Source organism: Drosophila ananassae, chromosome 2L (genome assembly GCF_017639315.1).
Source record: "Drosophila ananassae strain 14024-0371.13 chromosome 2L, ASM1763931v2, whole genome shotgun sequence".
Lineage (NCBI taxonomy): Eukaryota > Metazoa > Arthropoda > Insecta > Diptera > Drosophilidae > Drosophila > Drosophila ananassae.
The window spans coordinates 9,592,218-9,615,701 of record NC_057927.1 but is presented as its reverse complement, the minus strand read 5'-3'; the positions used below and the strand labels follow the sequence as shown (position 1 = coordinate 9,615,701).

The following is a 23,484-nucleotide window of genomic DNA, read 5'->3' as shown; positions in this document are numbered from 1 at the left end:
CTCCTTCAAGTATCCAGCGAGTATCCTAGAAGTGATTAAGCGCATTTGCGCTCCACGCACACAAAGGCAAATATGGAACAAATGGCACCGTCAGAAATGACTTGGGTTAATACGAATTTTAGGCACTATCAGTTAGACTTTAAACGGTGTTATTTATTGAAAGTAATTCTACCTTATTTCTCTGATTTTTTTTTTAAGATTTTGGGTTAAAAATCTTCAAATTTTCATCTTTCGTTCAGTGTTAGTGAACTTTATTCATTTCGTCAAGTGCATTTAACTCTGTTTCCCATCGCAAGTCTATCTCCAGTTTATTGGTGGCGCCAACGGAGAACACAGATGATCAACACGGCGTATGAGTGTTGGGTGCCGAGCCATTATTGGCCTTTCGATATATGTTTTGTGATGAAAACGAAAACAATTAACACCGAAAGATGAAACGAATCATGGTCAGGGCTGGGTCAAGAAAACCGAACAGGATAGGCATTTGGAAGGACTAAAAACAAAAAAAAAATGGTAGAGGAAAAACGACAACTGGGGATTGGGGAAACTACACAAAAGTTGAGAAGTGTTGAAGCCAGGCAAAGTTTTTTCATCAACGAAAACATTTTCCGACCGACGGCGAGTAGTTTGCTGGTCAAGCGTGGTCGGGGTTTTCCGTAAGTTTGATGGACGCGTTCGCCGGACAAACGACGGACAGTGGACGACGGACAGCGGACAGCGGACATTTGGACGGCCCGCGGACGGAAGTGAGCCAAGAAAGTTTGAGGGACGACTGGTCGGTGGATGTGGGATAGGTAAACAGCAACAAAGTAAATATCAAGTTAACGCCTGCGGCTCTCTACTTGGAGCTGCTCGGAGGAGAAACTAAAAGCGGAAACGGAAGTTTGCCATCGAACAGAAAATTTTGTGCGTGCGCTGATGTCGATACCGAATCTGATGCTTCTGCTGCTGTTGCTTGCTACTGGTGGTGCGTATTTCCAATTCCAATTCGAATTCCTATTTGATTTTTGCAGCTCAATGGCTACCTTACCATGTCATACCCTTCACATTTGTCTAGGCCAAAACAAATAATGGCAGAGATTCCATTTTGCTACGAAGTTTCTATATCAAAGTGCTCTGTGTCTGATATATCAGTAGCGTCGGGGGAACTACTTGTCCTTTGTTTTTGGCTTTCAGTTATTTGCATGCCCTTTGCTGCTCTAATGTCAGAGCGAATCCATATGTGTTTTCCATGGTTCTATGGTTCAGTTGAAGGCCAGCTAATAGTTACGACCTACACATATAGTATATATATGATTGATTATGTGAACTCTGACTTTATACAGTCTTTTGTCAGATTTTGTCGACTCAATCGACAATAACAATTTAATAAGTATTAGAGAATGAAACGAAATGCAAAAGTCTCTAGCCCTATCCAAAATATAGAGTGATACCTGAACGGCAAAGAATGCATTTTTTCTAATTGAAAAAATTGCAAAGAAAACTTTGTTTGACATTTATTGCCGTAGGCCAAACATTTTTAGTTTCCACTGCGTTCTGAGCCGAGTCTGCGCTTACAACATTTCAACAAAATTAAAGAAGTTTTTCGCTTGCAATTTGTCTCTGTTCACTTCCCAATTCCTGCCTCTGTCGTTTGATGCCTTGCATACGAAAAAATAGGAAAAAAACTAGAGTGAACCGAAAAACGAATACAAAATATATTTTTCATTTTTGCCAAGTGAAGCGGAATGCGAAACCGTCATAGGCTTTGTCATCACATCGCTTCGCAAAGCCCAGAAAAGTATGCGGAAAAATATTTGGCGTGATAGAGGAGGACAACAGGCTCATGCATATTCAATTGCTGATTGCGATTGTCATTGCAAGTGTGCACTGCCAAAGGAGCTGGAAGGCAACTTGAGCCTGAATCAAAATATATTTGCATGGATTTGTGGAAAGGAATTTCGTTAAAGTGGTCTACAAACTTTAGTCGATTTAAGCTGTTTTAGGTTTAAACTATTTTTGATTTCTTACTACTTACTTACTAACTTATTAGAATGTATAGCATATTTTAGAACTAATTCTTTTTAAACTTATTACTTCGAGCAAAGGCATTCTTGTAAAGAACATCCTTTTTGAAAATAAGAGAACTATTACAAAATCCTACACCGTGCTTTTAAAGCGTTTTCAACGGAATTGCCTGTCTAGATGCCCCGCACAATGGCCCTGCTGGACACGGCTGCAGGACGCGATTTTAATTTCATTTTTTCATCGCCGCAGTTGGGAATACTCCCCCAACCTATCGCCTGGCCACTCGGCGGCAACGTCCTTTGGTGCCAATATGAAGCTCAGAATAGCCCGCCCCCACGTCGCTCAGGAGAACGCCTCTCCTTAGTCTAAGTATGCAACAATAACAATATTTAAAGGTATCTGCCAATTTATTTTAATGGCCGCAATTAAAGTTAATTACTCGCGTAGACAAAACGTGCAAAAGCCAAGGCGATGACGAGGATATTGGAGGGTCACGAAAGGAGGGGTAGGTGGGCTGTAAGCGGAAAACAGGCGACAGCTAGGTGCTCCAGCATCTTTTTCCTGGTTCTGGCAGCGCCCAATTAGGCATAATACGCTCGACTTGGCCGGGTGTCGCTGCTCGACGTTGGCTAAAACTTTGCGGCCTGCTGACTACTTCTGTTCCTCCTCCCTCCTCAAACCATCCTCCTCAGACTGGCTTGCCTTTTACATTTTCATTTCCCCCGTCCAATTTCAGGGCTCGTGTTTAATTTTCCTAATGATATTATTGCAGTTGACCCTATTAGAATTTGACTGCGGCAAATGAGTCAAAATGAATATTTAGTTTGGGAGGAGTGCAAATTTAAGCGTTTGCCTAATTGCCTGAAATGTGATATGGTTACTCAGCCAGAGCGGCTCGATCAATTAATTTCGACGGCTAAGCCTTAAAGTTAAGCTAAGCCCATTGGACGCGGTTAATTGCGAAAGCGCCAGAGTATCTGGGAAAGAAAACAAACGAATGCGAATGCCAAGAAAAGCCAGACACTGTCGAGGCCATTTATCGCGACTTCATTTTCCCAGCCGAGCTCTGCACATTTTATCTTGGCAGCTTCCACTCATTTTTTTTATTCTGTTGCCAATTTCATCACCAACCATCGAGCTGTTCAGAATTCCATGGAACATTTCACAACAAAGACAAGCGACTGGATTGTTTTACTCCAAATCTGTGACATCTTTTGATTGATTAAAATTGATCGAAATATACACTGATAAATGGACAGATTTGTAATTAGAATTGTTATTTTATCAATAAAAAGTATTTGTAACAAATTGAAAACTTGTGTGACACTTATTAAAGGATTCCTCCAAACGGATAACTTAACCAATTCAACACAAGAGCGATAAAAAGAAACCTGTTTACTTGCAGAAAAGCCATACTAAATGGAAATTGTTTTCATGCAGCTTCTGGCTAAATAATTTCTCTCGTCCTGCCACAATCGCACAAGCGACAAACACTTAAGAACAATAGTTGCCAGGGGAGACAGCGCCACGGGTATCGGACAACGGGTGGGTCATAGGCAGGGGTAAAAGTAGCAGCTCCAACTTCAGCCACAACAATAATGACTTTATGAAAAAATGATTATCCTGCCGAGCTGTCTGCAGTGCCAGCTCAACGTCTACGGTTTACGGTCTGAGCGATGCTAAGCATCCGAGTCTGGCCAACTCTATTAAAGGGAAATAATAATTTTTGGCTAGAGATGGTTGGCCAGATAATTGTACTAGTTCTCTGAAGGTACCTGAAGGAAGCTAAAGATAAAATAAACTTTTTTTATTACGAATCTTATCCAAGCACTTATCAAAGAATTAATAATACTTGCTAGAGATTTCTGTTAACAAAATTCTCATTTGTTTAAAATTAATATATATTGATATTTATGTATTAAATAGATATTTTAAAAACTTCAATAAAATAATCATTTTATTTTATTGAATTTGTTCCATCTCTAGACTTCATTTGGTTCATTTTCTTTTGTGGCAAATAAGCAGAAAATCGTTTGCCAAAAATGTTGTCAACCACGGAAATGGAAATGACCAAGCCCCCAGACAACAGACTGGGACTCCAGGTCCAAAATCATGTTAGCACCAAAGCCAGAAAAAAAAATTTGTCTAACCGTAGACGGTGGCTTCATTCGTCTGATGCTGAGACCCCTCTGTTTGCCCCGATTCCTTCGCTTTTATCCGAGAAAATTCTGCTGTTTACGCAAGATGACAAAAGAGCGCGACGGTGAAGGAGCTGCAGCCGGGGGGCAAATAGGTTCGGTCTATATAGTTCACCGTTAGATATATGGTAATGGCCTCTCGGTGGCCATACAAAAGCGTTTTCACTGCGTAACTTGGCCAGCCACTTTTCCAGCGATATCTCTGGATTGTCATCAAAAAGCCAGCGACAGCCAGACAACGAGCTAGTGGTCTGGGGCTGGGTGGACTGCAGAGTTTTTGGTTTTCAGCCAAATTACTCGAAACTGTTTGAAGATGGGCCACGGATCGAGGCTGCCGGTAAGGAGGCGAAACTGATTTGGAATTGAAATGAATGAAACTGAGAATTTGAACTTTTGCATCGCTGACAAAATTCTATTGAACTCGAATTCTATAACCTCAGAACTTAATCGAATGCAACATTTTAGTTTATTTCGGATTGAACTCTTCGCATTGATAACTTGTCTATGAATTCTCCGTTGATATAGTTTCTTAATTAAGTGCTGGATTCTGCAGAAATGTTGCCCTCCACCGAGTTGCTTATTAAAAGTTTAATGCACTTTTCAGTATTGTACTGGACAAAGGGCTCTGGTAGATTTCGTACCGGCATCCTCTGTTTTTTTTTTATTCCATTTCTAGAGTAAACCAATTCAGCAAAGTGGGCATTTTAATCTGTGTCTCTGCGAGAGCCGGACCAAATTTATGGTACGGCGGGGAGGAAGTGGACAATGCATTTGACCCACTCAAAGGGTGGTAAATAAAATAAATAAACTGCAATTGCTGTGCAAAGAGTTTTTAGCTAGCAGAAAATCAGGCGACCAACAAGCAGTAGCATTTCCACAAAATGGGCAAAAATATAATTCCGAAATGGGATAGAGATGGAGGGGGGTCATCGAATAAACGAAGCGATGACTTACATAAACATTTGGACAAGCTAACAGCGGAGCAGAGTAAACAAAAATGACACAACACATAAAATTGCTCACACACACACAAATGCAATGGGTGAACTAAGGATGGCGCAGGGAGGTGGGTCAGCTGGCAACTTAAACGAGCATCCGAAAGGATTTTGTGTACAATTTCCGTTTTATGACTCTCCAGAGTGGCAATAAATCTCACACAAAACTATTTCCGTTGCATTCGAGCTGCTGCTTAGCCCTCGCACATGCAACTACAGGAGATCGGGGAGAACGGAGTCCGTAGTATGGAGAAAGGAGAATGGAGAAAGGCGAGAGCCATTGCTGCACATTATCTTGTGCGCAAATCCGAAAAATCCAAATCCATTCGCTATAAATGGCGGTCGTCTGGCTGCGGCTTTCGTTTTTGGCCCCCCACGGGCCAAACGGTCCCGGGTCATTGTCGGCCATCGAATCGGTCCAATCCCTTCCAGGCCTTCTTGGCTGCTTATGACCCGACTAGGTCGCGTGTTTTGTTTGGCCCATGGCACGTACACGATAGAATCAGGCACTAAGGGAAAACTCTCGAAAATATTTTATTTTAAATGTAAGATATGTTCTTAAAATGTTTTGCTAAAAAAAAAGAGTCTTATGTTATAAAACGTTACCGATTCCACATTTAAATTCTGGAGTCTGCTGTTAAAATAAAAATTCATGAAAATATTTTCTTTCAGTTGAAAAAATCGCACATTGCTCCTATTGCCAGACCGTTTTTCCAACTATTTCCGTTGCTTGTCTTTGAGCTGAGTGCACTTTTAGTGCGGCATCCGCTTCGGCTACGCCCATCGAAAATTATGAAATACTTGCACCGAATCAAAGATATAACAAATGAATAAAAATAAAAAGTGAAAAGAGATTTGCAAGTCAATTTGTCAAGAACCAACAGGGAGATTTGCCGGCTCGTCTTTGTTCTCGTCATTAGCGCCAAAGTCACGATTTGACTTTATTGAAAGCACTTTAATTTAATGTGCGTGGATTTTGCTTTTCACGTTTCTGTTTCTCTTCCTTGGGCATTTTTATTTTTAGCATAATTTTGCATAAACCTTTGGTGTATGGAGTTTGGCTTTTCGTTCGTTTTAAGGCTGCAGCACGGGGCGTATACGTAACGTGTAATTTCATTGCATTTGCATGTTTTATAAGACATGCTCTCAACTACGCTCCGTGATTCTGTATTCCCTAACCCGGTTTCTTGTTGGTTTTACTCCCACACACCGAATGTTATATATTTTTTTAAGGGATTTTCCTTCTCTTTTCATTTGGCCGGCTCAAGCAAAGTTTTATTGACAGTAAACGTGGCCGATATGAAACTAAAAGTTTTTGCTCGCTCTGGGGATTTCAAAAGCTCTGATTTTGGAGCACACACTCTCACACTCTGGAAGGATCTGTGATTCATAAAACAAAAGCTAGGTATGCTTCAAAAATCGAAAACATTTTGCTGTTTGCAAGTGTTTAAAACTGAACTTTTACACGTGTCCAGCATGCGGGTTGCTAGTTCTCGTAGCTAGTTCTTCTTGAAACCAGAGAGTGTGGTGGCACAATAAAATGCCTGGCATTAGAAGCTATGAAAATACTTGAGAGCATTTCTCGCATTTGCTTATTGTTGGCCAAAAAATAACTTTATCCGAATTGGCTGAAACTTTGCAACACGTGTTACGGCATGTGCCAGGAGCATCGAATAAGCCATTTCTGGAAAGTATAACTTTACTTAGATTTGCCAATAAGTGGCAGCAGTTTATTGAAGTTGGATTTTGATATTAAACCGGCATTCGGAGTATATTTGTGTTTGTACTCGTGAATCTATGATGAATGCTTTCTACCTACGAAATACTAATAATCCAAAAAGCACAATCCAATCCAAGTATCTGGTAATTAATACGCCGTGGTTTTCTGAGCCTTGACTGTGTCAGGTCTTATCATCAGAAAAAAAATGTCATGAATATGTCTTGTGTAATTGAAAACTACTAACTAGCTCAATGCATTCAACCGTAGCTGCCAAACCGTCTCAAACATCTAATTAGGCTGCACCATGATATGCACCAGTGTGATGAGGCTCACAAAAGAAGCTAAAATTTCGACAGCGATGGTGGAAGTTCATTAGGAGCCACTGTGTGTCAGCCACTGCTTGTCAAACAGACTTGGCCAACGTTTTCTTTTCACCGGTGCCACCGGCAACGCTGCGTATGCGTAATTTATGTTGCAGCTGTTTGCCCAACTGCTAAACGTAATGCTAATGCGGTAAACTAAATGCAAAAACCATTTTAATTAGCACGAAAATCATTGTAACTCGTTAACGGGACCCGGCTGCCATGGCACCGGGATTCGGAGGCGAAGGTAGGTTACGCGAGAGAAACCTACGTGCGAATAAGCCGGGTTAGCTTACCACCGCCTCCTTTTAGCCCACTGCAGCCATTTCGACATGAAGCCGAAGAAAAACAACTACATGCTCACCCGGCAAAAAGGAACCAGTCGAACCTAGCAGAGGTGACTGAAAATAAGGCTAAAAGGGTACCTGGCACTCCGACTTACTTTCAGCCTTTTACCCGCATTTTTCCGGAGTACCGGACAGACTGCTGATGAAGAGATAATATTGTGATCACGTTCGGCAACCTGCTGAAATGCAAATACTCCGCTCCCAATGCCCGCCGTTGCCAAACCGTGTATGTAATGCGAGTCGCGCTAATGAAACGTTCATTAATCATACGCCACTTGGCAGCGGCTGGAGCTATGTATGGATCCGACTTGGCCCCAGCCTTTGCCTTATTTTGGATGTGGGGTCAGGGATCAAGTTAGTTAGCAGAGCCAGCTATGTAACCGGGAATGTGCCTTCAAATCTGAAAACGCCAAGTGCCAACTGCCAACACGAGGACACACACACGGAGGCCAAACGTCGGCATATTTGTGAGAATGTAAGAATTGCAGTGAGAAAAAATATTAATAATTTATATTCAAAAATGTAATGTTCCTAATTTAAAGATATTTTGATTCATTTTTAAAATCAATATAAACATATTTAAATTATGTGTATTACTTATTGTGAGCTTTGTAAATTATATATTTCCAGTGTCTCTTTTATTATGTGTGGGAGGGTGGTGTGTGTGTCCCAGGTAGTTAGTTAATTAATATTCCCGTTGCCGCACGTTTCATGTTTGCATTAATTTGGCAGGTAACTTGTCAACATTGTTGTTGTTGCCGCTATTGGCCCTTTTGGCCTGATGAGGATGTTGGCAATGCCGGGCTTTGTCTAACAAGCTGCACATATATGTACATCCATGCCGACAGACAAAGCGGACACACTCACACAGATACTCACACATACGAACACAAGTTCATATAGACTAAGACAAGGAAGCACGCGCTCACGCTTCTCGTATAGTTAAATGCATGTTCTTGCCTTGTAATTAGCAAAGATCGAAGTGATTTAATTACTTGGGCAAACTTTTAACATTGTCTACATGGCATACAAAAACTCTGGCCTGTGCATAATCAGCTCAAGTCGTTTGCCGAGCTGTTATAGATATTAGTGGGTATTAAGTCGCCAATCCCAGGGTTTGTTTATCCAGCTTATAATCAGATGTGGTATTCTTATCATTGATGCGAAATGAATGTAATTAGAGTTTGCCAATTGCTCTCCACCTATTTCTCCAATAAGCTACTAATTAAGCATTTGTCCGGCTCAAGAAATACCAAAAGTTTTTTGGTGTGAGGATGGGTCTCTGGCGCCTCAAATTTTCCATGAATTTTTAGCTATTGTTTGTTAAATAAATTTTTATCATATTTTATCATAAACAATTCTCATAATTTTTTAATAAAAAAAAAACAAAAAAAAAGGAATTATTTGAAATTTAGAAACCTATTTGGAGTGACAAAACATAGGCTAATCTGGCTTATTTGTTCTGTCTATGGCAGGTCTGACTTTTTGCCAAACTGACTTTTATTAAAAGCGACAAAAACCCTGCCAACGATTGCGCATACGCCGCGTATCCCACATCAACCCCAAAACCCAACTCTGTCGCTTGTTCAGCGAGTATTATGCCGTGCTTTGTGGCTTCACATGTACAAGTAATCTAATTAGTTTTATGCTAATTAGCACGCGGCTTTAATTTAATAAATTATTATAGCGCATTATTTGGCCAAAAGTACACGCATTTTCTACGCAAAAGAGGGTTGGACATGGAAAGTTTACGGCCCGACTGATTTGGGCTGTCACTGTCGTAATCTCTGGGCAAAGGCAAAGTTTAGTTTATTCAGCTTAACGCCAATAGATTTTTAACTTAATTCTAAATTAATTTGGAGTTTAGTGTAAACTTTAAAAAAGCTGTAACGCTATGACCCACGCTATGAATCGAGTCCTTTCTCAACGTTCAACTGGTACATTTAATTAATAATTAAAACATTGGCTTGGCATTTAGTTATTAATATATGTGTGTGCAATTGATTCAACTGATCAAGCTTCAAAGGCGGCAAATGGACGTTAAAATTCTGACTTTGAAGAGGAACACTATTTAGAGTTTGTAGGCGCGTCGCATCATCAAATCAAAGTAGGCATCATTGTCGATCGAGGCACTGATCGTAGAATAGTAGTTGAGAAACTCTTCTTTAGTCACAATACCGTCAGGATTCGGAGCGCCTGCCTCAAAATTTTTTAGGAATCCTGTGAAAATCTCCGCCTCTGTCATCTCACCACTCAAGTATTTAGGATGTTCACGCACCGAATAAACATTTTTCAAATCGGCAATAGTTATTTGATCATCGCCGTTGACATCCATTTTGTCGAAAGCCTTTTCGATGACACTGATTCGCGAATTATTCATGGGAGGCTGAAAACATAAAACACTCTTAAGCAATAGCTGCACTATTCAAACTAATTACTCACTCTCAGTTTAACCAAAAATTCAGTCATGTTGATATTGCCACTTCCGTCTGAATCGAAACTAGATAGGAAAATAATGAAATCAATTTCATTGTCTGGTATAACATTTTGATGAGCTTATAACTATCGCCTACCTGGTAAACATTTCTTGAATTTCTTCATCGCTCAACTCCAGGCCCATATCCGTTACTCCTTTTTTGAATTCCTCGGCGTTCAAGGTTTTGCTGCCATCGTCGTCCATCACACGAAAGGATCTGAGGGGTAAGAAAGGAATTTAAATGAGGACCGCAAAGATTGATTCTCAATATGGATGAGCACGCAAAAATGAAAAATATATTCCTATTATTGGTCCGGACAAAAGCATAAGAATATGCCATTGATAGGGACCCTTGCAGGGGGACTAGAGCTCATTCAGCTATGCATTCGATGCATTGAATTTTCCGGCTGGCAAACAAACAAATTGCATAAATACAAATGAAAATGCGCGCTCACGAGCACGAGGCCAATAGGCGCAGTCACCATCCAGCCGGCAAACAAACAAAGTGCACACACCACCAACAACCGCCCGTACATATGTTGCAGATGGGAGGATTTTGTACAAAATGTCTACATATTCAAAACGAGAAATTGTTGGCAGACAACCGAGCAGGAGGCGCAGGAGAAGGTGGATGGAGACAGGTGGTCGCGGTTGCTCCTCGAAGCTCAAATTGAAATAAAAACTAGCAGTGAGCTGAGCCGACTAGCATGTTTGTGGGTGGGTTGTGGGCAAGAGCATAGTACATGCTAAAAAAAAATTATAGCAAAATAAACAGGAATTATTGAGCTCATTGATTAAGACTTTTACGAATTGTTAATGCTTAGTTCTGACTAAAAATAGCATTTCCATATTAAACCCGAATCACTATGAGAAATAATAAAATATTTTCCGAGTGTGCCTATACTCTACAGCAACTAGAGAAATCCAATTATGTTTGTTTGCATTCAGTCAGCGATTTTTGCCACTCCCACTCAGCCCCTTATCGGGCTCATAGCCATAGTGTTTTTTCTATTTTTTCTGCCCGGCCTGCATACACTTGAAAGCGCTTTCGAGAATGTTAGTTCAACATGCACTCGAACTCTCGGCATGCTTGTATTTACATGCGCCTAGCTGGGCCTGAACTTAACATCATCATCAACGGCAGGGGCAGGAGCAGCAGTGAAAGTTTCAGTTTCATTTGCCATATTTTCCTGCTGGGCCCAGTGCAATGCCAACTTCGACCATCTTCCCCGTACATGCTCTCATCACTTGTCGGACACTCAACAATTTCATAATACACCATCCCGAGGATGTTGCGCTTCACAAGAGCCCTAAAAGCAGATCCTGGAAAAAGCTCTTTTTTAAGACGCAGTAGCCGAAGTCCATTGCACACACCAGGAATGAGTATAAATTTGTAGCAGAATGACATACCCGATTCAGAAACTCATTATAATTAAAGGTAAATATCCCATTAAAGTCAAACTTGGTTGATAGCACAATTTCGAAAGGATAATTGTTGCTTTGCATGAAAAAAAAAATACTTTTAAGGACTCTTATAGGGTATCTAGAGTACGTTAGATCAAACATTGTTTCCAGATAGTAAACAAATAGAAAACAATTCACCAGGCCCACCCAACCATAAACACATACCAGCCACATTATGCAAACAGGCATACCTCGCCTTAGTCCATGATTTCTAGTCCCAGTTAAACCCATGAAAGAGGAGTACAGAAATGTGATGGTTGAAAACCAGCTCACCTGGACAGGCCCAAGATGCCCGTGGCGCCGCGGCTTAAGCACTGCAGGCGCAATTTGTAAATTGGATCCTTTTCGAGGCCATTGGCCAACTCTCGCCTGGCCAAGTTCTTCAAAGCGGCCTCCTTCGAGTAGGCGTTTTCGCGTTGCATCTGTGGGAAAATAAATAGATACGAAATTTTTAGTAGATTTAGTAGATTTAGTTAGATTAGCAGTTACTGTGGTCTAGTTCCCTCTGAAGCTATGAAAAGAGTTGAGCTTATTAGCGTTTTTCAGAAAATGAAACATAAATTCATACAATTTATTGTTTTTATGAAAATAAAACAAACAGTTTGCAATTTAAGAAACCTATTAAGTTACTTGACGTAAAAGAGACTGAGTAATTACGATTTCTACTACTTTTTAAGGATTTAATTAATAAATACGTTGCTTTGTGGAGTGTAATCTTGTTTATTATCCGCCAATTGCCTTGCGGGATTCAATGTAAATATGTTTGATATTAAATTTTTGTTCTATGATACCACAATAATTTTCAGTTCAGCAAACACCCGTACTGTCGATAAGCTTTAGTTGCCAGGCACCAATGACAGCCACAGCCATAGCCGTGGGCTATTACACCCGGAATTGATTTATTTCAGCTCAAAGGCCCCTAATTATGCCACAGCGGGAAGGCAAAGTTATCTGTCTCTAAGAAACCGAAGCTATTTTGTAATTTGCCGGGTTGATTAACATTTTAAATGAATCTGTCCAAATATGACCTGCCAGTCAGTCTGTATGACGCAGTGGATTTACGGTTCAATGCATTCAAAGGCTTGTCAGAAGTTGTTGGTTTAGTTAACGCTAAAAATGATAAATTCTTGCTAAATTAAAGACGCTCAAATACTAAGGGCGAGTTGAACTTCTTAAAACGGAAATCAAGCTAACTGCTGTAATAATGTTCTAATAATGGCTTCTGTCACTTGTTGTTATTCAAAACAAACGAGGTCTACACTTTAAGATGCAGTTTTTTTTTAAAATCCCAATAATATGTACCTTTTAGTCCGTTAATCCGTTAGGAGCTAATACATTCCAAATATTTACAAATTTTTGAGCACTAAACTGGAAGGCAATTTTGTTTGAAATACTAACTTATTTCGTCTGTCAAAAGTGACTTTATTTTCCAAGTGTTGGCAAGCTATAGCCTACGTTTACCCACCTTTGGGCCACAAGAGAGCAGACAACGGAAGGGGGAGGATGGGTTCTGACCAGGTGGCGCTTGACTCAATGAACTGTGACGACTCGAGGTTCAACCAGCTTGATTAGCACTCAATTTGGCGGAGGGCGTAAGTGTGTGCATTCACCTCAATATTTTACGCATGACATCACCACCATAATAGTTTCTGCCTCATATGTGTGTATTACGCGAGCATTCAATTAGCTTTCATTAGGTTAAGTAAAGGCCTGATTTTCTAAAGAATTTATCTATGCGGCATCATTTTGATTTTATTCGGCATATCCTTGACCCGTGCGAGGAGCTTCCTAATTCATGTGATTTATTGACTCATGAATCGGTCGACAGTAATGAAGTAAACAGCCCTGACTAGTCAAATGTTTGTTTTTTCAATCAATACCATTGATTTGAGTATTCAGAAAGCAAACGAAAAAAGACAATTACTGGAAAACTAGCATAGTCGGAGGACCTTGAATGGGAAAAAGGCTTTCGAGGACAGTGGATATTACATCGATTGATGTGATTTGAGTAACTGGCATGTCACACTAAGTGAACAACCCCATAAAGCTCTTAGAAGCTATTCAGAACTTTTTTTGAAGTATATAGTATAATTATATATCCATGGGGGGTCCAAACAATTCACAGTCCCTGAGCAGATGACCCCGTTAGATAGACCGTTAGTCAGACACGACCAATACCGCTTGAGTAATGAACGGTGCTCTAATTAACAGCCCCAGGTGGCATTTTAGTGTCCTTAAATGAGACACGCCATTCGGTCACGGGTCACTGAGAAAAAAATGTTTCTCAAAGTTTTCAGTGGCTCCAGAACTAGGCAAAAGCAGAAGGGAGAGGCAAACTGTTTTATAGAAAATAAATAAATTTTAATCATTAGTTTATGATCGTTATATTGAAAAGAAAGTATATCCTCTTGTTATACTTATTTTTTTCGTACGATTTTCCAAGACATAAGAAGCTTCGAAAGTGTAAAGCTTTGTTTTAAATGGGGTTTCCCGGGTCTTGGCAACAAATGTTGCCGCGCAACAAATGCACCTTGAATTTGGAAACTGCAGCATCCTCGGTAAAAGTCAAGGTCGTCAGTTGTATTGATTTCGCCAGGGTTTGCTGCTGATTCTTTTTATAATATTGCGCATACGCCACGTATGCAAAAGTGAAATGCCAGCTAACGAGCTGAGAAGGAAAAAAAAAGAAGAAGGGAACCAAAGGAGATGCTAACGAACTGCGATAGAACATGAAAAATAAATTATGACTTTATTGAGGGTAAGGGTAAACAAAAAGACGATTTAACACGTCAGCAGGACGCTGAGTGCGACAGGGATAATGGTGACACACATACACGTGCACATACTGGGGGCATCGGAGACATACAGGACTCAGAGGACTCAGAGGACAGCGGCAGAAGACCTATAGCAAATAAAGCAAATAGGTCACGTTCAAAGACAACATCGATTAACCATAAATTGCGAGTTAAGCAAAAGGCAGCCAGGACAACGGTAAAAGCCGGCAAAAAGGACCCTGGCACAGGCCGAGTTTAAGCATGATTTGTGCGTGTCTTTATGACACGGAACACATTCGCCACCAGATTCCCCTCTCCATACTCGGTATCCTTCTGCTGCTTCTGCTTCTGATACTTTTCATCGGGGAAGGACGACACAGTTGCAGATACGAGTAGATATGGAGTTGTGATGACAAGCCGCTCGTTTCGCTAACAAGCAAAGTATCCGCTACTGACACCGCCAGCTGTCGCTCAAGCTTTCCTTCTTGTTCACCACCCTCTCTCCAAAAAAATGAAGCAAGAATGGAAAAAGCCAGCACAGCAAAAGAAATGACGTGTGTGTGTGTGCGAGTTCGGGAAAACTTTCACCATAATTAACAGACATGTCGATTATTTCGTTGCCACACTTTTTACCTTTCCCGGCAGCTGCTGACACACAATGTCTATTATTATTTTATTCCAGTTTCAACGGATTCAACTTTTCACAATGCACAAAATGTCGCTGCTACAATGCTGAGTTTTCGACGCACGTGTCGCGTGTACGGAGTGTTGCCAACGAATGAGGCAACCACCACCGGGGCAACCACTGAGCCGTTGCAGCTGTGGATAGTTTTGCGCCCCACCTACTAGTTACCATAAGCGGCGTCCTTAGGCAACTACCAAGTACATGTGGAAAAATAAAGCTTTAATAAATTAATTATTTCATAAAAAAAGTTAACGCAATTGAGATATGGTATGTATTTCATAAATATAGTCGCTGTTTGATTTCGAAATGGTGCTTTTACTGTGAGGTTGTTCTGTACTTTTATATATTTCATTCCCCTACTACATCTTAGCCCATTTTTTTCTCCGAGTGTCCTGTAAAGAAAGCTTAGCAACACATTTATTTTGCTTCCAATAGCCAACGGATGCATAGATACATTTTTACGCGAGCTTTTGTGGCTTGTCGCATTTGTTTAGGGACATTTTTTTTCAGATCCCCTTTTCCGTTTATTATTGGGGTGCTCACCTTGTCGGGATGGAGGGGTTGGCAGGGAGTGTATCACATTTTTATGACGCGACACGGCATTATCATTACCGCTTTTGTGGTGTCGGAGTGCATAAAATTTATGCGCGCACATCATGCTTCCGTTATGCCGAATTGATGTGCTCTTTATGAGTTGTGCCTTCCTTATGTCGATACTCTCATAGAAGGTGCAAAAAAATAATTGTAAAATATGAAATAAAATCAATCATGAAATACAAAAATTAATGGAAAAGTTTACATAGTGTATACTTGAATTTAGAGGCAATTTTAACACATTGAATACATATTTTAGTGTATTTGTAAATTCGACTCGGAAAAATTGCATTTGTTTATTTAGCAGAGCTAGATATAAGATGATTGCTGACAATGTCGATAAATTTTATGTTTAATTCGACTAATAAGACATATAACGAAGGTACATTCGCATGCGAGGTAGTTCATCTGTAAGGAATCGAACAACCAAAAAGCAAAATATAAACAGACCCCTTCCGCTTTTATGGTTGCTTCAACAATATTCCTTTAAACAGAATTCAAGCCCTTAAGGACATTTGTCTATATTTTATTATCTCCCTCCACGCATTTCTCATTTCGGGGTAATGAAACGGTTTCTGCTCTTATGTGGTTCTCAGTCCGTGGGAATAAGTAAGAAAAATTGCCCCATCTTGTGGGCGAGATTTGCGCCTTCCTGTTGGCCAACCGCTGGCTGTCATCGCTCCTCATCCCCCGACTTATGGCCCTCACTTCTTGGCCATATCACTCTGCCAGTGGTATTATGGTGGTGTGCATGTGTGCATGGCTCGCTGCTTTTTACTGTCAACTACATTTTGTCAAATTACTTATGCAAATCTTTCAACTTTTACAAGCGCGTCGTTGCCACGACATCAGCGACACTCTGCCACTCTTCAGCTCCTTAGCCATTCCTATTTTATTTTCTTTTTTTTTGTGGCAAGGCCAGCGTAAAAAGCTCGTTTAGTGATGCTGCTCAAGTTATTTTCCCCAAGAAAAATTACGCTCAAAGCCTGACGTGAAGTGGCTGAAATGCTGCTCATATCACGCACAGTCACACAGACCACGCAGCCATCCATCGGGGGCGTGGCCAGTCTCAAGGGCGCACTGGCCACAGAGAGTTGCGGGTGGGCGTGGCAATGTTGCCGTGTAGGAGCCACCGCATTGTCAGGACAGTCTACTAAAAACCTATTTTGAATACCGCGGCACAGCAACAAAGTGTTGGCCAAGCATCTCAGGTATTAGACAAACAAAGTTGCTAGCCATTTGGCAAGAAGGTGCCTTTCATTTGAAAGGAAATAGCAGAGAAAAAATGAAGATGAAACTGAAATGACTACTCAATTTTAGATATTTAAACTATTTAGTTCATTTATGAACAATTTTTAAAGAAAAGCTTTTATATATTTTTTCCAATAATTCACAGTTAATCAAACAAAAATTTTGCAGTGTGAAGTCACCTCTTTTGTGCGGCCAAAGACCGGGGCTTTATGCTCTTATAAAATAAATAAAATTTATGCTGTGACGCATTATTGCCTTGTCCTTTGTCCTTTTTTGTCCTCCTCTCGGCAGCCACTCACTTTACTATGCGCTGATGTTGTTCTTGTTGTATTTAAAAGATGACAAATCGTCGCCAGGTGGAAATAGAGGGGCGGAAAAACTCCGTCAGTGAGACTCATTTTGTGGCACTGATAAATTTGTCGTCTATAAAACTGCTTCTGCAAATTTTTGATATCCTCGAAACATCCTTTTTATTCATGCTGTACTAGGCTCTGATGTCCTGGGAAAGGGACTACATATTTTTTTATTTAAGCTAAATTTTATAAACCATATATGTTTGCTCATGTAACTTTAAGAATTTTTTTTAAATAGACCAACAATCACAAGCTAACTCAGTACCATTTGTTTTATAATTATTAAGTATATGAAATACTTAACTTATATTTAAGCTTATATTGTTTTATTTAACTTATATTATTTAATACGGTATCAGTTAGCTTCTATTTATAGATGGAGACTCCTCGCCCTGCTTATGATAAATACTTGGCTGGGTCCCTGCCCTTGTCTGTACCTGGCCACTTGAATCTGACATTGCTGATGATGATGATGACGCCGTTGGTCGAGGTGGCTTTGAGGTGGAGTCGTGGCCCGTCGGGTTCTCAGTCCATTATTTATGAGTGTGTTGACATGGAATTATTCTTAGTCTCCATTGTGGTAGCCATGGAATAGGAAAGTTCAGGGGATCTGTTTTTGTCTCCTAGCGGCGGGAGTGCAAATTTCAAGATAACTTTTTACCAGACCGAAGGCCAAGCGGCCAGTAAATATTTGCTTAATTAGTGAAATTGGGTCCAGCCCACTCCAGCACCTCCCACACCAGCAACAACAATGGCCATACCAAGGACATAAGCCGACTTTAAAGCCACGTTTTACGGCTATTGACGCAGGAAAGACATCAACGGGGAGTGGATGTTGTGGTTTCGTTGATTGTTGACCCGCCGCTTATATTAATTGAGTTTGCTTTGGTTTTTGACCTTGGCGCATACTTAATTGAGGACCATTCGCCATTCGTATCTTTTTCTACAAAAATTCTGTTACTTTGGCAACAATCGCGGGGCCAATCATTAATCATGGAAAATTTTTCGGTCGGTCATACATCATTTCTAGCTGGCAGGCATTTCATATGCATGAGGTAATCGAGTTTAGCAAATTGCAACACTGTCAATAAAGGGCCAGTTCTGAATATATGTTCTTGAGCAAAATATGCATGGGTCGAAGGAGCTGGCAGCAAAACAATTTACTTCTAATATTTCACAGAAACATCAAACTGTCGTTGACAATTACTACAAGCTAACTTTATTTTATTTAATGAATAGTCCGGCTCGACCGGCAGCACAAAGGATCTATGCTTTTCCTATGCACTTGACGAAATATCAAATGAAGTTCAGGAAATTAAGGTAAGAGCAGCACTAAATATGATTTACTTTTAGAAAATTATGAAAAATAGTTAATAAATAGTGCACAATTAACAGTTTTTCTAAAAAAAAACAAATTTATTATTTTTTCAGTACATTGAAATATATGTATGAAGGTAAGTGCGTGCCCAACGCCTAAAATAACTTTGTTCCCAGTAATAAATTATGAGCATGGACAGCTCACCGTGTTGCCTCCCAGCCATTGTCCATATTACATATTGTGCACGTAGGTATATATATTTGCTTAAATCTGACCAACTAGCACCATATGACGTGGACATTTTAAATACCTGATTCTATGGCACAAATTGTCCATTGTCTGGGCCAGGCTTCAACGTCGTTTCCATGGGCGATGAACAAGGAATGAGATCTCCCAGTAATTTGCAAATATTTCAATAGAATATTGCATGCAAAAAAGTCGAACCATGTGCGCCACACCAGGGAACAGAACAGAATCCCTGTTCTGGCATCTGCAACAATAAATTTCAAACGAAAAGGGGAAATGAATGGTGGATGCTACACTGAATCAACTCCAACTTTCCTGTCCAATCCATGAAGACGAGTTAAAAAATACAATTCCTGTCCTGCTCAGTCCCACCGATCCTTTGACCATGCTACAGCTCGTGTTGCTTTTGTTAATTGTCGAGCAAGCTTTGATTGCGATGGAAAGGATTATGTTTTAAAATAAAGTCATGGATTTATATTCGATTCTAAGGATTGCCTCCAATGTGTTAAAAAAATGGTTGGGTATTTAATTACTGACTATATAATACATTTATTTTTCTATTAATATACTTGAAATACAAAAACGCTATACGTCATCAATAAGAAAATTTTTTGTGGAATTGCCAAAAAATAACGAGTCTGTGTGCTGCATACTTATTAAAGTTACTGTATGCAAAGGCTGGTAGTTATTGTTGTAATCACTATACAAGTAGTGTGAAGTTGTTACAACATCAGCTGTACTGCATTTCCAGCCTGTACAGGACCCTTGTTCCTTTTCCTGCTCCGGGGTCCTAGTTGTCCTGGTCGACTGCTGCTGGTGAAGGCTTTATTAAAGCAGGTGCCCAGGTCTCCATGTGCCTGGGCAAAATATGTTAAAATGGCAAACTCGTACAAGAAGTGCACTGTGGTGGGCGGGCCTGCTGTGCCGGAAATTTGAGCTGTTGCAAATGTGAATATTCCTGTGGCATGTAGATCCATTGTAGGCGTTTTCTATTGCACTTGACAAGTGCCGGGCCAAGATGTTGATGGCAAAATGCACAGGTCCTGTCGAAAATGGATTTTGGAAAGAGCAAAGAGAAATCGAATTTCCTCGAGACATGTCAATACTGAAGAGTAGATGAAACTGAGGAGTGTTTAGATTTGTAAAGTTTATTTCGGTCTGATTTTTACAATTCAAAACAATCAAGTACCCTAAATAGAGGCTAAGTTAAAAGTTTCAAATTATGGTGACAAATAGTTACATTTTCGTACTGAATTTCGAAATATGGATTGGCACGCCTAATTTAACAGCTTCGAAAGCCCTAACAAAATGTGGCGGTTGCATCCACCCACTACGTCATTGAATCGCCATTTATGCTGCATTTTTCGCCGACAATTGGCACGAGTCGGCCAAAAATTGGCGCACAAAGCAATGGACTAAGCAAATTGAAAGCAATTTGCATAAATTCCACCGCTGCAAACGCAGAAAGTGGAACCTAAAACCGCTGTAGGGGGATTGCGGAGCACGGATACCCCTTTTAGCCCTGCTCGATGACCCCTTTTACACGCACTCTGCTCCCCCTCTTGGGGGTCTACATCATCTGCCCCAAACCGGATGGACGTTGCAGATTTGCGGCATTTCCAACAGCTGGCGAGTGGGTCAGAGGGCAGGCACTACTGGTGGTGCCCGGTTTTAGGTTTGGGCAACGGTTTTGTTTTAGACCATTGTCTGAATTATTTCTCAGGGGTAGACAGATTGTGCTTGAAATTGAAAGGGGTCAAATGAGCATTATACTGCCCAAAGTGTACTTTATACTAGGTATAATTTCTTTCATTTCTTTAATTTATCTTTTAAGTAACTTGCTTAGGAACATAAAAGCTAAATAATGAATAGTTTCATGTTCGAAAAGTTCCTAAGAAAATAAGGGTTTATCAAAAATAAGGCTGCGTAATAGCCTGTGGTTTGTAATTAGTAATTATGCCCAGCCCGTTATTAAGGCCTCCTTCTCTGTTTGTGAAAGTTTGAAGACACCCAATTGATATGCATCCCATATGGTTTCTGCTCTCACCTCGGTCCCACAAGGGACCACGCGCAGTTGTCGGGTCTGTCATCAAACGGCGGCTAAAAGCGAGGCAATTGCATATTTGATTATGAATAATTAATAATGTTTGGCGTTCATTGAATTAATTAGTAACCCTCTCGAATCCGTGGCCCCGCCCATCGGCCCTTCCGTCCTTCCGGAGCTGTCTTCCGCGAATCCCTTTATCTCCGTCTGGGCCTCATTGTAATAAGTTTGGCGTGCGCACATTGTAAATTAATTAGAGACCAGTTTTCATTGCATTTATGTTTATATCATAATGGCGCGATCCGGTCGACATAATGTCATGGCAACGTGAAAGCTCACACCTCGAAGCGGGGAGAAAATTGTTAACAATTAGTCAACTGAGCCAGCAACAATGGCAAATAATTAATTTTAATTGTATGCCACGCATAAGTGCGCTGAAACGCCAATGTATGAAAACAACATGTTAAATCATTTAAAATTCAAATTAAATAGAACGTATAGAGGCATTGAATGCATTGCAAATAATTGAATCGATGTCACATTCGGTTGCAAATCACTGAGTGTTATTTGTTCAAAATATATAAATTGTTTTAGGATAAGTTTATTGAGCAAAACCATTCTTTTTATTCAATCATTTTAAGCCCTACAAATCTGTCAATTGAGGTAAAATAAAAAAGGGAAAATCTTCATAAATATTCAAACGAAAACTACAACAATTAGCGAATTATTTGAAGTTCAATTATAAGCCAGCTCCCGCTCTAATACCCCAGAAAAAAAAACAAAACTTGATATAAGCATGGGGGAAAAAGCAGAGAGAGCTGCTGAAAAACAAACCGCTGTTGCGGGCATCGTCTGCTTTGGTATTAATTTTTAATTACGCGCTTCAATTTGCGGGAGAATCAGTAAAAGAAAAAGAAATTCCTGAGCTCTTCAGAGTTTAAGTGCTATATATACTAAAACCATATGAGTGTGCCTCAAGGGTGTAATTGCTGCAGAACTTTGTTGGCTTTGTGGCCCCGAAAATATTAGCAAATTGAATAATGAAACAAGAGGAACTCGCTATCAGGAAAATAAACGAGATTTGGACGGGAAGAACGAACGATTTTTTTCAAAATATAACCCAGAAGGTACATAATGCTGGCAGCTCTAATTTTTGTCCTAGTATTAAGTTTTGAGTTTTCTGCTCTTTGGAAGCCACTCACCATAATTGTTGAATCCATCAGCATCAAGAACTTTTATCCCCACCACCACCGGCCTCAGCCTGTTCAGAACCAACCAAACAAACTAAAATGTGCAAAGTTCTGCAAAGGACTCTACGTAGTAATAGCTTCGACCACAGGTAACAGTTTTCTTTTTTACCTTTCTCGGCGCTCTACTCTATCGCAAATCCACATCTCGACCCCTTTGGCCAATCCTGGTGAGAGCTCTTTCAATATCCTTCATTACCCCAAAAAAATATAAAAAAAAAGAAACTGGAAAATGCGCAAAAATAAAATCATTGAAATCCAGCTTGCCGGTGCTTTGTACGTAATGCGTTTGATTCCTCGGCGAAAAAAACTGCAGGTCGTGGAAAGTCTGAAAGTCCAAAGCTCTCTATAGTTGCAAATAGATAAAAAGTTGCATAAAGAAGTTATCGAAAAGTGCTGGTCCAATCCGACGTATCAGCATTGCCGAGAGCTGCAATCGAGTGCACTGTACGATACGTTTATAGCTCCTGATGAACTACTTTTTAAGAAATTCAAATCTCACTGAATTTTGAAGACCCATTTTTTTACAGTGCCTACTATCTCCTTACCCTCCTTTTCGACCTGTCTGTATTCTGTCTGGTTTGGTTGCACAGCAGGCAGGCAATAAGATTTCGGCAAGTTGGCAAAAGGCGTTCCCAACGATGACGACTTATTGGCGTAAGCTTGTTTGACGTATTAGACATACGTGTACGGGTGCTTGTCTGGATTCCTAGCCATATCAGAGCATATTCATCCTCCACTGGCCGGCCATGAGGCGTGCCAATCTGGTTTTACGGCAGACTTCTCCTTAAGCTATGAAGCGATGGCATTAAAGACCTGGCGGGAAGCCTATATTGCAGCGACACTCGCCTAATGACCCACGGCCCATTGCTAATGAACTCGTTGGCGGGCCTAATGCACTCAACTCAGACCAACTCAAACCAACTCATAGCAACTGCCCAACCACTGGCCGACGACTTTTGTGGTCACTTTCGAGCCCAAGCTCGCTCCTCCGTCAGGCCGGCACGTTTTGTTGAAATCCCAACCCATATATGCCATATCCTAAAACGAACCAACGGATCCTTTGCTGATGCTGCCAACCCATTTGGACTGATAGAGCGACTCTAATGAAGTCACTAGCTCCGTCAAAAGGCAAAATGCAGAGAGACTGTGTGGGGGCGTTATATATTTTCAAAATTTTTGGGGGCACGGCATTTTACACTCGTTCCCTTGTCACTCAGGAAGTACACCTTAAATATTGTTCAGGATATTCAAATAGAATACACAAATAACTGTAAAATAATTATAATAAAAAATATTTATTTTATATAAATATTTTTCTTTTTGAGAAAAAAACGTAGCATATCTATATGGGTCTGCCTTTTAAAACTATATCTATCATAAAACCAAGTGTAAGCTGTATC

At 40.4% G+C, this 23,484-nt stretch overlaps 1 protein-coding gene and 2 long non-coding RNA genes across 4 annotated transcripts; 1 reads left to right on the top strand and 2 right to left on the bottom strand.

The window, feature by feature from the left end:
* Positions 1–9,545: 9,545 nt before the first annotated feature.
* On the bottom strand, positions 9,546–15,125 carry LOC6500875 (calcyphosin-like protein). 2 transcript variants are annotated; one of them, XM_032449570.2, is made up of 5 exons: positions 14,977–15,125; positions 11,843–11,991; positions 10,203–10,322; positions 10,072–10,129; positions 9,546–10,015 (listed from the first exon to the last, which is right to left on the bottom strand). In XM_032449570.2, the coding sequence occupies exons 2-5, from the start codon at positions 11,989–11,991 to the stop codon at positions 9,701–9,703; spliced, it is 642 nt and encodes a 213-aa protein (XP_032305461.1). In that variant the 5' UTR covers positions 14,977–15,125; the 3' UTR covers positions 9,546–9,700. The 2 variants fall into 2 exon arrangements, with proteins under 2 accessions (XP_032305461.1, XP_001954087.1); XM_001954051.4 differs by lacking the exon at positions 14,977–15,125 and adding an exon at positions 12,872–13,012.
* Positions 15,126–18,379: 3,254 nt separating this feature from the next.
* LOC123257544 lies at positions 18,380–19,285 on the top strand. The gene is made up of 3 exons (XR_006507644.1): positions 18,380–18,546; positions 18,658–18,794; positions 18,893–19,285. It is a non-coding gene; the product is annotated as an uncharacterized LOC123257544 (long non-coding RNA).
* Positions 19,286–19,307: 22 nt separating this feature from the next.
* LOC116654545 lies at positions 19,308–22,844 on the bottom strand. Its single transcript, XR_004309781.2, has 3 exons — positions 22,194–22,844; positions 22,037–22,135; positions 19,308–19,912 (listed from the first exon to the last, which is right to left on the bottom strand). It is a non-coding gene; the product is annotated as an uncharacterized LOC116654545 (long non-coding RNA).
* Between the last annotated feature and the right edge of the window lie 640 nt (positions 22,845–23,484).

Excerpts from the sequence above, each read along its gene's own strand:
- LOC6500875 (XM_032449570.2), bottom strand. The coding sequence starts at position 11,991 with ATGCAACGCGAAAACGCCTACTCGAAGGAGGCCGCTTTGAAGAACTTG. Across the intron at positions 10,323-11,842 it reads GGCATCTTGGGCCTGTCCAG|ATCCTTTCGTGTGATGGACG; the intron begins GTGAGCTGGTTT and ends CTTACCCCTCAG. Across the intron at positions 10,016-10,071 it reads AATTTTTGGTTAAACTGAGA|CCTCCCATGAATAATTCGCG; the intron begins GTGAGTAATTAG and ends TTATGTTTTCAG.